Below are 15,408 nucleotides of genomic sequence, written 5' to 3'. Positions count from 1 at the left end.
GATCCAAAACTACCAAGACTCGAACTACACCTGCCAGGAATCAACACTGACATGAAATTCACATTGAAAATTAATACAGAGAATTGTCATCAATTGAGGAATCTTATCAATCGAAGTGTTTCCTTTTTAGCTTTAAGGATCCATACATAGACTTCTCCAGTATGAAATGAACCACTTCAAATAGGTTCATTCAAGCTGCCAAAGTTTAAAAAACGGGCGAGTGCTTCCAGTCTTGCACAGCAGATAGATTGTACCCACAAATCTGGTACAAGAGTACTCAGGCAGGCTGTGATTAACCATCATTTTTGTCAGCCAAGTTTTCAGCACACGCAGATGGTCATAAGCATGGCTGAAGTGCAAATCTATGTCGACCTTCCAGCCCCAAATCTAAGGCGCAGGTTCTCCAAAGTACGAGTGACCAGCAACAGCCGAGGGTCATCTGCAGGTATCTCCCTTTCCTGATTAAAAGGAGTTTCATGTTGTTAATTCAACAGGAGATTAGCATATTAGAATGCTTAGGTTGAAGGGGTGGTTCAGGTGCAACCACATTGTGCACAAGCAATGTGCCACTGCACCTGAGCGCCCTCCATTTGTTGTTGGGCCCCCTGGCTCACAGGCTGTACCAGGCAGATGGAGGGCGCTCAGGTGCAGTGGCATATTGCATTTGTGCAATACGCTTGCACCTGATCTGGACTCATAGGTTGAATGTAAAATTAACCAGTGCATGTGTCTCTGCATTGTTTCAAGCGAAAGAACTAACTGCATACCTTTAGGCCTTTATAGTAAGCGTCCACAGCAGGAAGGGAAGGATTGATCCTGCGGCTCTGCATCAGATCCCATATGTAATTGGCAGTGGTATATCCTCCGGACTGAAAACAGGCAGTTTGAAATGGTTACATTGTTTGCCACATAACTGAAACAAATAACATAATCAAAGGAATGAACTTTAATCCACCTTTTCTCCTGATGCAGCCAAGAGAAGATCATTCCCCATCTTTGTATTCAAAAAGAATCCTCTCGCATTCATCTTCACCTGCAGAGTATGAAAGCCTTTATGATGAGATTTTATCTCACTGAATTAAAAAAAGAAAAAAAAAAGAACAAAAAAGCCACAAACTAAAATACCAGGGTCTCTTGAGCTATTTCCATTCCTCGAGGAGTATATCCAACCATTGCTCCCTCTACCACCGCCTATAACCAAATACAGTGTCAATTTAAGAACTAAATGCATGAGTCGGAAAACATCTATTTACCAACAAACAGCAGATCCTAAACTTATTTAATTAATTCTCTGTATAAAACATAATCAAAGGTGAAAAAACAATAGCAAATAAGCAGCACATGTCAAAACGGTTCAAAGGCTTTTCCATTTATGATTGAGTGAAAAGAGAGACATGGAAAGGGAATCAATATTTTAAAAAAAGAAATAATAAATATGGGGAATGAGAAAAAAGAATAAACCAGAGAAAGGTGAAACAATAGCACGTAAGCATCACATGTCAAAATGGTTCAAAAACTTCCATTTATGATTGTGTGAATAGAAAGACAATATGGAAAGGGAATCAAGATTTTAAAAAAGGAAATAAAAAGGTGGGAAATAAGAGAAGAATAAACCAGAGAAAGTTGCAGAAAAAATATTCAGCAGACAGGAAAAAGCAACAGTGAATATCAATATGTGTGCATGAGAAAATCTGCCACATGTTCCCACTGTCTAATACAATAAGTTGTCTTTGCCCATGAAGTTGTTGTTGAGCCACTGATAGATGTGAACACTAAACCAAGAACCTAATAACCAATCCCAAAACCATGAAAAAGATTTTGCTATTATGCTTCAAATATGTCCGTGAAAATAATGGGAAGATGCAAGTGAAATTTACTTTTCCTGGAGGTTCCCCAATAACCAAGTATAATAATGGATAAATCAATGGTTGAAGTCCAAGCATCTAGTCCCAGCACTTTTTTTATATAGAGTATAGAGTTTATCTTACATTAGAGGCTAGTTATATTAACATTAGCTGTGTTCAACTGATTGAAAACAATGGGATTTTTTAAAGTATATGGTTACTATTTGGACTAAAGAGAATCTTTGGTTTTTTGGAAAAAAACAAAAGGCCGAACAAATTTTTCAGAAAATAAAAAAGTGTTCCTTACAAATTAGAATTTGAAAATGAAAGTGCGACTTTTTTGGCCCCAACAATAGCCATGTATTTTAAAAAATAATTAGTTTTTAAAGGTGTTTTAGTCAGTTGAACACAACGAACATAATGCTAGAAAAGATCAATTTGAGAACTAGTAGAGCAATTAAAAAGATCAATGTATATGAAGCCCGGCAATCTATGGATGTAGAACAGTGAGAGGCAATACATTGAACTTCTGGTGTTAATTAGAAATAATGGAGACAATAAATACATTGATCAAAAGAGACATACAAGTTCATATTAATGAATCCTGAATTGCATCCATCAACTACTCAACTGAAACATGAATTCAAATTTTCCACTAGTTATGAAGGATATGAAACAAGAAAAGAACCTTACCACATATAGTTCTATCATAGGTGGCTTTCCTGAGCTGAAGTAGTCATCAAAAGCTTTAACACCACGATCTAGATCTCCACAATGAAGATAGCACCTGATTGAAATAAAAAATAATTGAAAAGTAAAATTCACCGATTCAATCCTAGAGTTCAAAATAGGCTTGACAGGAATTGATCAGAAGACTTTTACTAGTCATGATAACTTTGGTGAACAGGATATTGATGCTTTGATCAGAACAAGACTGAAATCGTAAAACAGAGACATAGCTGTGAAATAGAATCCTCTTATTCAAATGCTTAAAATGAATATATGTACAGGATATGCGCACATGAATAAACTATTTGCACAATAAATATGGGAGATGAGAATGATCAAAACAGCATAATAGGTAATCTGTTTAAATCCCTCAAGTCAGTTTCTTAACATCATCCACCTATCGCAATCACTGCTTCCTTCTTTGTCCCACAATCCAGGAGCTGATCCACACTTCAACTTATATGAAGCTTCCCTTTAGTGAGATATACCAGGTACATAGTTCCTACAAATATAGCTTCCCCTTCATGAGATAGGGCGTATTCCACCATGCACATAGTTTCTTATTAAAACATAAATAAACATTTTTATAAGACAAAAACACAATAGATATTTTCAAAATATCATGATTTTATCGCTGTAAATTCAGCAAACAATAATATAGGTAAAAATATCACAAGATTTTGAAAATATGGCCAATTTGATAATGTCGTGATATTATCGAGAGAATATCACAATATTCTCATGATATTATCTTGATATTATTAATTATTTTACTGTTTTTATTTATTTTTTTACATTTTAAATATGTTTTTCTTATTTCTTTTACATTTTTTACTTATTTCTTTTATTATTTATGTATTTTTTGTCTAAACATGATATTTTCTCACTTATTTTGTTTAATTTTTTATATTTTTTAAGCCCCGAGATTTATCACCAAACCTATAATATCGCAAGAAATAACCTCGTGGAGATATTTGTGACTATGACTAACAAATATTGAACCAGAAAGATAAGTTGCATTTTATTTATTTTTGAAAGAAAAGATAATAATATTAAAAAGGTAAATAGAGAATACAAGCAGTTGTAATACAAGGAGAAAAATACAAGAAAAAGTTACAGCCAACATTAGAAGGTGCGCCTTCCAATTGAATAAACACTGTATTCACCCCAATTCTGAGTGACCCAATCCACTTAGTGCACTGTCGACATGTGAGTCAATATAGTGCAGCAAGCTTGCACGAAGAATCTCCGTATTTTTCTGGGTCTCCTCAAAGAGTCGAGTTTCTTTCTAGCCATATAAATCACCAGGCATGAAAAAACCAGCATTTTCACATCCAATACCAATTCTTCCCTCTCATTCTCACTCAGGGTGCCAGATTGAAAAGAGATAAATGGGATAATTGCCTGGATGCCCATTCACACCCTTTTGAAATAGTGATCAGAAAAAAGGACAGGGCTAAAAAGGATGGCTACAAGCTATGTCACACGAATACTCCATTTTGGTTCCCATTCCACAGCCCCTTATATACTAGACATAGAAAACTTCATAAAAAATGGTTGCATACCCGTATCTGCAGCCACATCCATGTGACAGGCTACAAGTTTCCATTACGGTCCTATGTTGCCTAGCTAATACACCTTCCCATTGCAAATATGACTGCATTAAGACTTCTTTGAAAGAGACCAGCCATGTGAACGTAACCATCTGAGAGGTGAAGCCCTTGACTCAAATTGTACCTTTGGTTCAAGCCGAGAACTATTGCTGCCTTGTAGCAAGCAACAACCTAAAATAGAGTTGGATTTCATTCAAATAAGGGCGTCATTGCCCAAGAGTGCAGAAATTGGTCTAAGAAGAGGAAATAGATCCAGCCATTAATTGAACATTCAGATTCCTTTTTAAAATCGCCCCCAGAAGCCTCCACCATCCAACATTGTGAAAACAATTGATTTCTAAAACCCTAGCAATGGAGTATAACTTTAGAAATTTCCTTTTGTTATATCCAGATGCCAAGTCATACCAAAAAGGGATCTTCTTCCCATCACTTTCACCTTATCTCCTAGATCAAGACATTCTTCCCATCACTGGGTTTAGATTCTTTAGAATAATCCTTGGAGAAGTCAAAGGATTTCAGCCACTCCCTCTCCAACCACAGCAGTGGCTGCAACTTTTTCTTTTCGCACACAAAAGACTTAAAAGAGCAAATTCTAGAACTATCCACCAACTCGCCTTTTGGCGTTATTGCTAAGGCCGTCCTTTTGAGACTATTTTTCCTTCATTAGATTGACTCACCAATCATTTTTATTGTACAGCTGCCACCATCATTTGAATATTATAAAAGCCATATTTATTAGCTCCAAGATCCTTAGACCCAGACCACCACTATTCATCGGCCAAGCAATGTGCCTCCAAGGGGCTAGGTCTACATCCTTGTGATTGCTAAACTACATCCACAAAAAAAATCTTGAAAAAATTACTCTACGCCATAGTTACAGGGAGTGATACTATAAGGTGGGAATCGCGATTTCCAGGAAGCGAGAACCGGAAGCAATGTGGAATCACGCTTCTTATGTATGGAAATCCCAATTCCCATGGCTGAGTTTTTATTTTCATTGGAATTATAATTCCCTCATATATATATAAACTCTAGTTCTTTACCATTTTGTAGTGTAATTTTTCCTAGCACAGCCATAGACCCCTCTTTTTCTCTTGTTCATCCACCCCATGGCTTCAAACTTCTCTTTTAGTGGTAAGGAAAGTCTCTCCATAAACTCAAAATCTCATCTTTTGAATCAATTAGTCTCAAGAGTCGACTCATTGAAAACCTTGAGTTGACCCTTCATTGTCACTGAGATCATAACAAAGAGAGTTGGCTCCTCTCTTTCGAGAGTGGACCCCCGATAAACCCTAAAATGCCTATTTACGGTAGAGCTGACCCCAATTCCTCTCTCTCTCTCTCTCTCTCTCTCTCTCTCTCTCTCTCTCTCTCTCTCTCTCTCTCTCTCTCTCTCACCCAACTCAGGCTTAAGGCTTTGGTGATTCCAAACCGACACATTTCCTGTCGGGTGTGGATTGCTCACCGTCCATCATGTGAATTTGTTCATCAACGGTGCAAATCCCTTGAAGAACCCGAAAATGGTGCGAAAAAGCCTTGCGAATAAGAAATGCAGGACTCCATCTAGGAAAAGAGGTGTGCTTAAAGGTGTCTCAAGAGACATCAGAACCTCCTTCTACAAGGGAAAGAGAGTCCCGTCTAAAGCATCCCAGGAAACCCTTGCTCCTCCATCATCTTCCAGGGAAAAAAATGGAGAGATTTTTCTTACCACTGAAAGAGAAGTTTGAAGCCATGGGGTGGATCGATTTTCTTTATATAAAGATCCCGCATACCCCATCTTGATTGGCCATTTTTATTCTAATATGATATTGTCCGATAATGGATTCACCACGTTTGTAAAAGGGAAGGAAATAGAAGTAAACAGAGACAATTTGAACCATACTTGCATCTGTCGAATAGGGGAGTGGTAACTATGGATGACTTTGATAGATGTGAAGCTATAAGATTCATTTTTGAAAATCCATCTGCCTCTGGAGATGAAGTATTAAGTGCTACAAAGTTTAGGCTGGATTATCGACTAATCCACTACATCATTGTCTCCATTCTGCTACCTATTAGCGGAAAGTTGGGTGGAGTTTCCATTCTTCAACAAATATTCTTAGAAAGCATCGTAAAAGGACATCACATAAATCTTTCTAAATTCATTCTTCAACACATGATGAAATCATTCAAAGGTAGAGGACCCTTGCCCTATGGGTCAGTTATTACCCGTATCTTGATATACAATGATGTAAATCTAAGAGGAGAAAAAACTAGACCTTTAGAAGGGAAATATGTATACGATCAAACTACTATGCATAGAATGGGTTACATATAGCAAAACCATAAATGAATTTTGAATGTAAGAAGACAATCAACATCTGTTGAGGGGGAGGACATGCTTACTAAGACAGAAGAGGAGGTGCCCAATTACCAGATCTTCACCTTCCAGGTGAGCACAGACCGAGGGGGAGCATGAACATAACTCCCAAAGTCATAGCGATCAGTTTGAACGAAAAGTTTTTTATGAGATTCGCACTATCAGGAATGAGATCATGCCTGAGCTAACTGACATACGACAATTGTTAGTTGAGCAGCGTGGTCACATCTTTGATCTCGAGAGTCAGATGAGGGAGCTACAGCAGGAGATGAGGGGCAACCTCACGAAGCCTGAACCTTTTTTTTTGTCTGAATAGGAAGGAGCTAGGTTAATGAGCTACTATTGTTGTTGGTAGAGAGAAATAAAAGACCAATCTGTTAAGATATATCTTTTCTTTCTCCTAATATATGTTAAGTTGCCTTCTCTAAATCTGGTTGCATTGTGCAGGACCCACGAACCAAAGCAAAAGTGAAGGCAGCTCTCTGGGTCCCTACCGACGCTGGGATGCGAAAGCATGGACAGCAAACAGGATTAGATACCCTGGTAATTCATGTCGTAAGCGATGAGTGTTCGCCCTTTGTCTACGCGGATCAGGGGAAGATTCGATATAGATGAAATCGTGGAAGCGGACCTTTTCTTTCCCAAAAAGAATTCGTTATCCGATTGAATCGACCCGGCATCTCTTTTGTTCCATAATGCCAGAGCGGAGTTTGATACACTTCTGGTTGGACAGGGAAAGGCAAAGCAAAATACAAAGAGACTGGCGCTTAAAGAAGGCACAATCAAAAGCTAACTCAAAGCACTGTAGAGCTCGTATGCAAAAAAAATCGGTCTACAGACTCCCTTTTCATATGAAAATTTTCACGTGTGCAGAGAGGAGTTTGAGAACCTCAAAATTCAGACTTCATCACAGAAGAAGCATCAGCAGATTTTGGATCATCTTCGCTCATCCAGAATTCTCCTTTCATCATCATGTTTCTCTTGTCTAGTTGAGGAGCTTTTTGGCTTTCATGGTCTGTATGTGTTTAATGACATGTAGTGACTAATGACTATGTATTTTGTGATCATTATGAGATATATCTATGATGGACACCTTTTTTTGGTTCTCTATATCTGTTGTGCAATATTTACTTACAATGGTTTATATCTTTTGTGCATTACCTTTTTATGATGTCAAAAAGGAAGAGAGATGTTATCAAATGAAAATATATGAGCTTAATCCATATATGAAAATGATCAATATGAAAAGAATGCAAAAATAAGAAAAGAATGTTGAACTGGTTATATTTATTTTTTTATTGAATCATCACATTTTTATATTTGCATATTTTTTCTCTTGCATTATTATTGGAAAGTTTTGTCATCGTAAGAAAGCCGGGAGATTTTTGAGCTCCTAGATTGATTTTGATGATTACAAAACTCTCCAAGGGCTAACATTTGAATCATAAGTGTGCAGGGATTTGATCTTAAATCATATACTTATAAAGTTCAAAATGCAGCTAAAAATATCCAAAATGTGTTTAAAAGAATACCCATATTCAATGGAATTAATTGGAGCAAAGTTGGCAAAGTATCTTAACCCTAGTGAAGAAGAGTTGACTCTTGAAGAAGCATATATTCATATGGATAGACCCGAGGAAAGACTCAAGCACAATGCATGGACATTCACTAAGAGTCAACCCCTAAGTGCATGAGAGTCGACCCTCAAGATCCAAATGAAAAACATATTTTGTAGGAAAAATGAGTTGACCCTACAGATCATGAGTCGACCCTCAGAGGAGGATGAGTCAACTCAGAAGGGAGGATCATTCGACCCTCAAGGAACATAATGCATACTCTTTGACTGTGAATCCTTGAGTCGACTCACAAGTTTGAGTCATCCTATCTTATATAGTTATATTTGAGTCAACTCATTATATTAACAAGAGCTTACTCTCACAAGTGGAGAGTCGCCTCTCAGTGAAAAGTCGACCCTCAGGGAAGAAGAGTAGATTCCTGGATATGTTGAGTTGACTTCTGAGCGTAACGAGCAGATTTTAATAGACTTCTAGCTGTTGAAAAAAGGTGTTCTTCGACCCCAATGGCTCTCTAACAGTTACTTTTCATCCCCAACTATAAATTGATAATGGAGGAATGCTTTGGGACTATTGAAAACACATATACCTTCAAGTACATCAAAGATTCAAAGCTTTCAAACTCTCAAGCACTTCAAAGCTCTCCATTAACGAACTACCTTGATTTCCTTCTTTTGTGTTGAATATATTTTAAGCATTTTGCTTAGGATTTCTTTCACTCTTGTCTATCATTGTATAGAAATCTTATATTGAGAAAAGAGTGACTTGTATCAACCTATCTTTGTTTTGTAAAGCTCTAGGGTTGAGCTACTGTGAGCCAGGAAAGCTCACATTGTTGTTTCACAAGGGGTGTGAAATTGTTGTATTGGTTTTTAGCATTGTTAAGCTAGTGAATTTAGTGGATTAAGCGTGAGGCTAAAAGGACATAGGTCAGGATTGGCCGAACCTCTATAAATTTAGTGTCTTAAATTGTCTTTCTCTTCCTATCTCTAATAATATTTATTGTGTGAAGTAAATATTTTTAAAACCCAATTCAACCCCTCTCTCGGGTGTTTCGCTATATTGAGACTCAACATGTGTTCTCTCTTAATTGTAGTGGTTTGTTTTTTGTTTCATAATATAGTTACATATGAACTTCAAATTATTGAATTCTTGAATAAAGAAGAAATAGCTTATCAACCTAATTTGTATTACTTTTTGCATAGCAACTCAGTAGCTTTTATGCAGTTTATTATATTACAATTACTATATTCATACCTACTTTAATATAAAAGCATTAGCAATACATAATTAGTTATATGTTAGATGTTTGTTACACACACACACACACACACACACACACATATATATATATATATATATTGTCCACTCTTGTACATTTCTTATTGTTTAATGGTATCATATAATAGTTGATTATATTGTTAGGCTTAGTTGAGGAACACATCAATTGCTGCACAAATTTTTTATTATATCAATGTTTTGTATCCAAAGTTCCAAACTCTCAAATAAACTTATGAACTTGTAGTTTTTAAAGGTTTTGCATTTTTATTGATTGTATGTGTTATTTAGTTATCCTATTAAATGATCTTAGGTAGTTTTTTCTAATAAGATGATATAATTATTAATTGTGGACGTTATTTCTTAATTTTGACATCTTTTTTCTTCAAAGAACTTCATTCTTTAAAAGTTGTTTTCTTACATTCATCATTTTATCAGTATTTCTCATAATTTCTTATACCGCTTCCTAAGTGATTCTCCCTACCACTTCCTATTCGCTTCCCGCTTCACGAATCCTCCAAAAATTTGGATTGATCGCTTCCCGGTTTTGATTCTCGTACTGCTTCCAGTTTTCGATTCCTGTTCTGGCAACTTTGCTCTACGCCTTTCATTCTTCCATGTCATGTGGAAATTTGACATCAAATAGGAAGGCATCAACGTCAAAACATGCCAAACAAAAGGGGGCTAACTACCAAAAGAGGTATTTAGCTTCCATATCTATAATTTCCTTGATATTCAGATTTCCATGAGTAGCCAGGTTGATATTTCAAGGTCTCCTTCACTAAGAACAATCCCAAGTAGTGCAATGGCAACTCACAAATGTTACATGAACACTTTAACCAGCATGAAGTGTTGGGGCCAGGACACATTGTTTTTAACATTGCAATATCCATCAGAATGTCCACCATATGAACCCTCCTGAAACAAAGAGAGAGAGAGAGAGACTTGATTATTCAAATGCAAGGTTTAGTATTCCACTCCACTTTTGCTTTGATTTTATTGTTTGCCTTGGCATGCAACAATTGTCATGGAGGCTTGAGATCTCAATCATAAGTCTCGATTAGACTTGATTAAATTTTTTCTACTCTGCAAGAAGATCAAGTTCTCATTTATCAATTTCCTTAGTTTGATCCTTGCATTGTTTCCAACGCCCATAAAGTTCCTTCTAGACTAGCTGTAATTTATGCATTATATCAAAGCTACCCACTTACCACTCAGAGTTGATTTAATCATTTATAATCAATTCTTCAACAATTAGGAGTCTCAACCACCAAATTTCAAGTCCAGAAAGATTTGTTCTATGTTAACTAGATACTAACATGGGTGTCCGTGCCAGACAAGGATGTGAAGTGTCGGACATGGCAAGTCTTGAAAAACTAATCGCTTGAACATATATATATAGTTACAACTATCTTTGTTTTCTATAAAATAAAAAGGTATGGATTTTAAACCAAGAGAGAAAAGAGAACAGCTTTTCCCCTTCTCGTTAATGAGAGAGCCCCACTAATTAATGAAGGGGTACCCCTCATTTATAGAAAAATTCAAAAAGGAGTGTCCTCCCTTTCATTTTTTATAAACGAGGGAGGAAAGACAGAGGACCTCTCTTCTTTCATCATTAATGAGGGGTACCCCTCACTAATGAAAAAGGAAGGGGTCCCTCATTAATAAAAAAAAAAGAGACTCATTTATCAAAAAGGAAAAAGAGAGGGGGTGTTTTCGAGAGCTCTCTCTCTCACTGTTTCAAAATGAGGGAGTGAGTGTCCATGTGGTGGACACCACGATGGACATGGCAACGTTAAAAAACAGCACGTCACAGCTGTCTCAGTGCCGGTGTCGAGTCGTGTTCTACATCGACACTTCATGCTAGTCAAAATGTCCATGTAACATAGGATTCGTTAAAATGCTATGCTTGATCCCACATAAAGCCTAGTACAGCCATGATCGGGTAGAGTCCTAGAATCTATCCAATCCATTGGCCCATGGCATTCTTTTATAAATTCTTGTATACCAGGAATCTGTTTAGTTTTCTTAGTTGAAGACAAACTCCTACTGTTCAAACAGGAACATTTCTCCTCTCAGTGGGCATCCACTTGATCCCATTTGTCCTAGAAAGCACCTAAGAATGCATGCTCGTTCCCCTTACCACTTAAAGAATTTCCATCTTACACCATAAGAAGAGTGAGAAATCCCTGCTTATACACCAGGGAGAATAAAATGGTGTCACTGCTTTTGAGCTCCACCCAAAATTCAATCTTGCATCCGCTAGTTAGTGGAACATAAATTGAAGTTAATAGGAAGGAATAAACAGAATAGCACATTCTACCATTATAATAAGAATACCATTAGATCTAGGAAGAAATCTGAATTATCAACTGATTATGTAAAATTTCCCATATTAACATAAGAAATTATGCAAATTGCTGTGTGCAAATTTAAAGAACAAAACTATAAGAAAGTATAGCATTGGCATCAAGTCATTGATGGTTGCATGAGAGCAAAGGAATCACCTCATTGTTTGTATTACAACAAAAACATCAGGGGAATAGTTGTCCTGCTTCATCATATCCAAAAGTGTTTCCATTGTCTGAAAAGTTAAAACAAGAAGGGGCTAGCTTAAAAATTAATAACCAAAGCAGCAAGCAATTTTAATGATTATCAGCATTTATATAACAGATCACAGTGATAATTTTTTAACCAATATATGTCAGATACTTGACTTCTAACTGTCAACCCAAGAACCATTTTAAGCACGAAAATTATATGAGCACCAAAGTCATGGTTTAAAAATTGGCACCTGGAAAGAGCAATATTCAACCCTGTTATACTAAGCCTGCTTTATCACAACATCATAACAATTCCTTGAAGTATCAAGCTACCATCAAAAGCACAATGCAGTCGACTGCAAGAAGTAGATGGAAGCACTAACACCCAGAGGTAGCAAAATGGTTATCATTCACATAAAGGTGGTACTTTTCCACACCATAATCTCAGTATTGCAACCATTTGATACTAAGGTTCTAAATTTATAATTAACGTTTATTAAAAAATAATTTCAGAGCCAAATAAACCATAAGCATAACCATAAACAAAAGTATGGTTCTTCTTCCGAAATGCATTAAGGCAAACAAATGGCAAGTTCAGAACATAAAGCATATAGAGAAACAAGAGCAATAAACAAACTGATTCCACAATTAAAATGCACAAAGAGGAAGCATATAAAAATAGTAAATAGCAAAAACAAGTAACCAGGTTTGTACTTTGGCCACTACAAAAAATCATGCTGAGTTATTCTAAAAAAAAATTAAATACTAAGTTTTTAATTACTAAAAAACAGGAAATCTTACTATGAGAAAAGCAAATCAAACAATAAGGCTCTAGATGCTACTTGAGCCATAAGCACTGGTCCCTGTTCCTTCAATGTCAGATACCACATTTCTTTTCCAATCCATTGTACCATAAGCTACTACATAAAAGAAAGAAAAAATTACACTAGTTTTTTAATTACTAAAAAAGAAATCTTACTATGAGAAAAGCAAATCAAACAATAAGACTCCAAATCAAAGTTGTCAGTCGGGGAAGCGGGAGCGAGAAGCGATTTGGGAAATGGAAGTGGGAAGCAAGGCACTTCCAAAATTTTAGGAAGCTGGAAGCACAGAACAACTTATAAGCGAACTAGGAATCGTCTCGGAAGCGACCTAGGAAGCGAACCGAAAGAGAAAAAAGAGAAAAATAAAAATAAAAACACAAAAAAATGAAAAAATAAGGGGAAGCAAAGGGGAAGCGCGCTTCACAGCATGTTTTGAAAACGCCACGTTTTGCGCTTCCCATGTACTATGGTGCTTCTGGTAACCCTGCTCCAAATGCCACTTGAACAATAAGCACTAGTCCTTGTTCTTTCAACATTAGATACCGCAATTCTTTTCCAAAAAGTGTGAAGCCCGCTTCTTATATAAGTGGAAATCCCGCTTCCCGGAAACTCGCTTCGAAAGCACGATACTCCTCGCTTTCGAAACTTCTCCCACGCTTCATCTATTCATTTTATATATTTTCTCACTCTACTTTTCATGTTTTTTATGTAGTTTCTCTCACGCTTCTCACTCACTTCCATGTGTTCTCTCTAAGTTGGCAATCATCATTTTTAGATTTTGTTAAAATTTTAATTCTTAACTCCGCCTGTGTAGTTATACACTGCCGGTCCCAAGCCCGGATAAAGGAGGAGGGTTGCGGTAGGCCTGTGACAGCCAGCATAAAAACTTTGTCATATCCTATGAAAATGAACCAATATGAGAATTTCGTTGGGGCGTTCCCTACTGAGCGACGCGCTGTACTCTCTAGGCTCGGAGGCAGTGATAAATGTGCAAGGGTTGCTAGGTCGTCGCCCAGAAGCGACGCGTCACACCGGCGCCCGGGTGTGGTGTCAAATAGGCAAGGGTTCCCTCACTTTGTTGGACGGGTGGGGGTAAAGAAGTTAGTCCAAGACCATAAAATTAGGTTAGCCACTTGGAACATAGGGTCTTTAACTGGTAAGTTGGTAGAGTTAGTAGATGTTATGTGTAGGAGAAAGATTGATATTTTATGTCTTCAAGAGACCAAATGGGTAGGTGAGAAAGCTAAAGTGATAGAACCTTGGGGATATAAGATTTGGTATACAGGAATAAATAGGAATAGGAATGGAGTAGGGATTGTTATGAGTCGTCAGTTTATAGATAATGTAGTTGAGGTCCGTAGGAAGGGTGATAGAATTTTACTTATTAAATTAGTATTAGGTACGGATATTATTAATATTATTAGTGTTTATGCACCTCAAGTAGGTTTAGATGATTCCATTAAGCATCAATTTTGGGAAGATTTAGATGGAGTAGTACAAGAGACATCTTATGGAGAAAAGCTTTTCATCGGCGGTGACCTTAATGGACATGTAAGCATTAGTAGGGAGGGATTTGAGAATATCCATGGAGGCTATGGTATAGGAGAAAGAAATGAAAGTGGAGAAAGGATTTTAGATTTTTGTTTGTCCTATGATATGATCTTAGCAAACACTTGGTTTAGGAAGAGGGAGTCTCACCTAGTAACATTTAAAAGTGGGGTTAATACGAGTCAGATAGATTTTTTCCTACTTAGAAAGAGAGATAGGGGTTGTTGCATCGATTGTAAGGTTATACCAGGAGAAAGTGTAGCTACACAACATAGAGTCTTAATTTTAGATCTTAGAATTAGACAATGCCGCAAAAGGGATAGACATAGGATAGATCCTAGAATTAAGTGGTGGGCACTGAAAGGAGCTAAACAAGGAATGTTTGTAGAGCAGGTAGTTAAGGAAGTTGATTGGTGTCTCGAGGAGGATTCAGAATCAATGTGGAATAAGATAGCGGGTGGTATGAGAAAAGTAGCTAAGGAGGTATTGGGTGAGTCTAAAGGCGGTGCACCACTAGGTAAGGATACATCATGGTGGAACGAGGATGTCAAATTAGCTATTAAGGTTAAAAGAGAGTGTTATAGAAATCTAAGTAAGAGTCGTGATAATGAGAATTTGGAGAAGTATATGATAGCAAAGAAGGAAGCTAAAAAAGTTGTTCGAAACGCGAGGGCTAAGGTATATAAGGAGGTTTATGACAAGTTGGATACCAAAGAAGGCGAGAAGGATATTTATAGGCTTGCAAAGATGAGAGATAGGAAATCGAAGGATTTGGGTATGGTTAGATGTATCAAAGATGAAACGCAAAGGGTTTTAGTCAAAGATGAGGAGATTAAGGAGAGATGGAAAGATTATTTTGATAAGCTATTTAATGATAGTCATGCTCAAGATCTTGGAGACTTCTCCATTCCTTTTCATGAGATAAATCGTGACTTCATGCGCAAGATTCAAAAGAAAGAAATTGCAGAGGCTTTGAAGAAAATGAAATCAAGAAGGGCAATTGGCCCAGATGGTATACCTATCGAGGCTTGGAAATGCTTGGGAGAGAAAGGTTTAGAATGGTTGACAAATCTTTTTAACTTGATTTGGCGAACAA

General features: G+C 36.9%; 1 protein-coding gene across 1 annotated transcript in view; it reads right to left on the bottom strand.

The window, feature by feature from the left end:
- Positions 1-39: 39 nt before the first annotated feature.
- Positions 40-15,408, bottom strand: part of LOC149833188 (pentatricopeptide repeat-containing protein At4g35850, mitochondrial-like) — a 30,286-nt gene continuing 14,917 nt past the window's right edge. Inside the window, exons 8-13 of the mRNA XM_090014970.1 lie at positions 11,905-11,981; positions 2,538-2,631; positions 1,126-1,191; positions 956-1,033; positions 768-869; positions 40-458 (exon numbers count right to left, since the gene is read on the bottom strand). Coding sequence (XP_089871096.1) covers positions 363-458; positions 768-869; positions 956-1,033; positions 1,126-1,191; positions 2,538-2,631; positions 11,905-11,981 — 513 coding nt within the window. The 3' untranslated portion in view covers positions 40-362. The remainder of the gene's footprint in view (positions 459-767; positions 870-955; positions 1,034-1,125; positions 1,192-2,537; positions 2,632-11,904; positions 11,982-15,408) is intronic.

Source organism: Nuphar pumila, chromosome 7, assembly GCF_984573655.1.
Source record: "Nuphar pumila chromosome 7, dmNupPumi1.hap1.1, whole genome shotgun sequence".
Lineage (NCBI taxonomy): Eukaryota > Viridiplantae > Streptophyta > Magnoliopsida > Nymphaeales > Nymphaeaceae > Nuphar > Nuphar pumila.
This window is presented reverse-complemented; position numbering and strand designations above follow the sequence as displayed.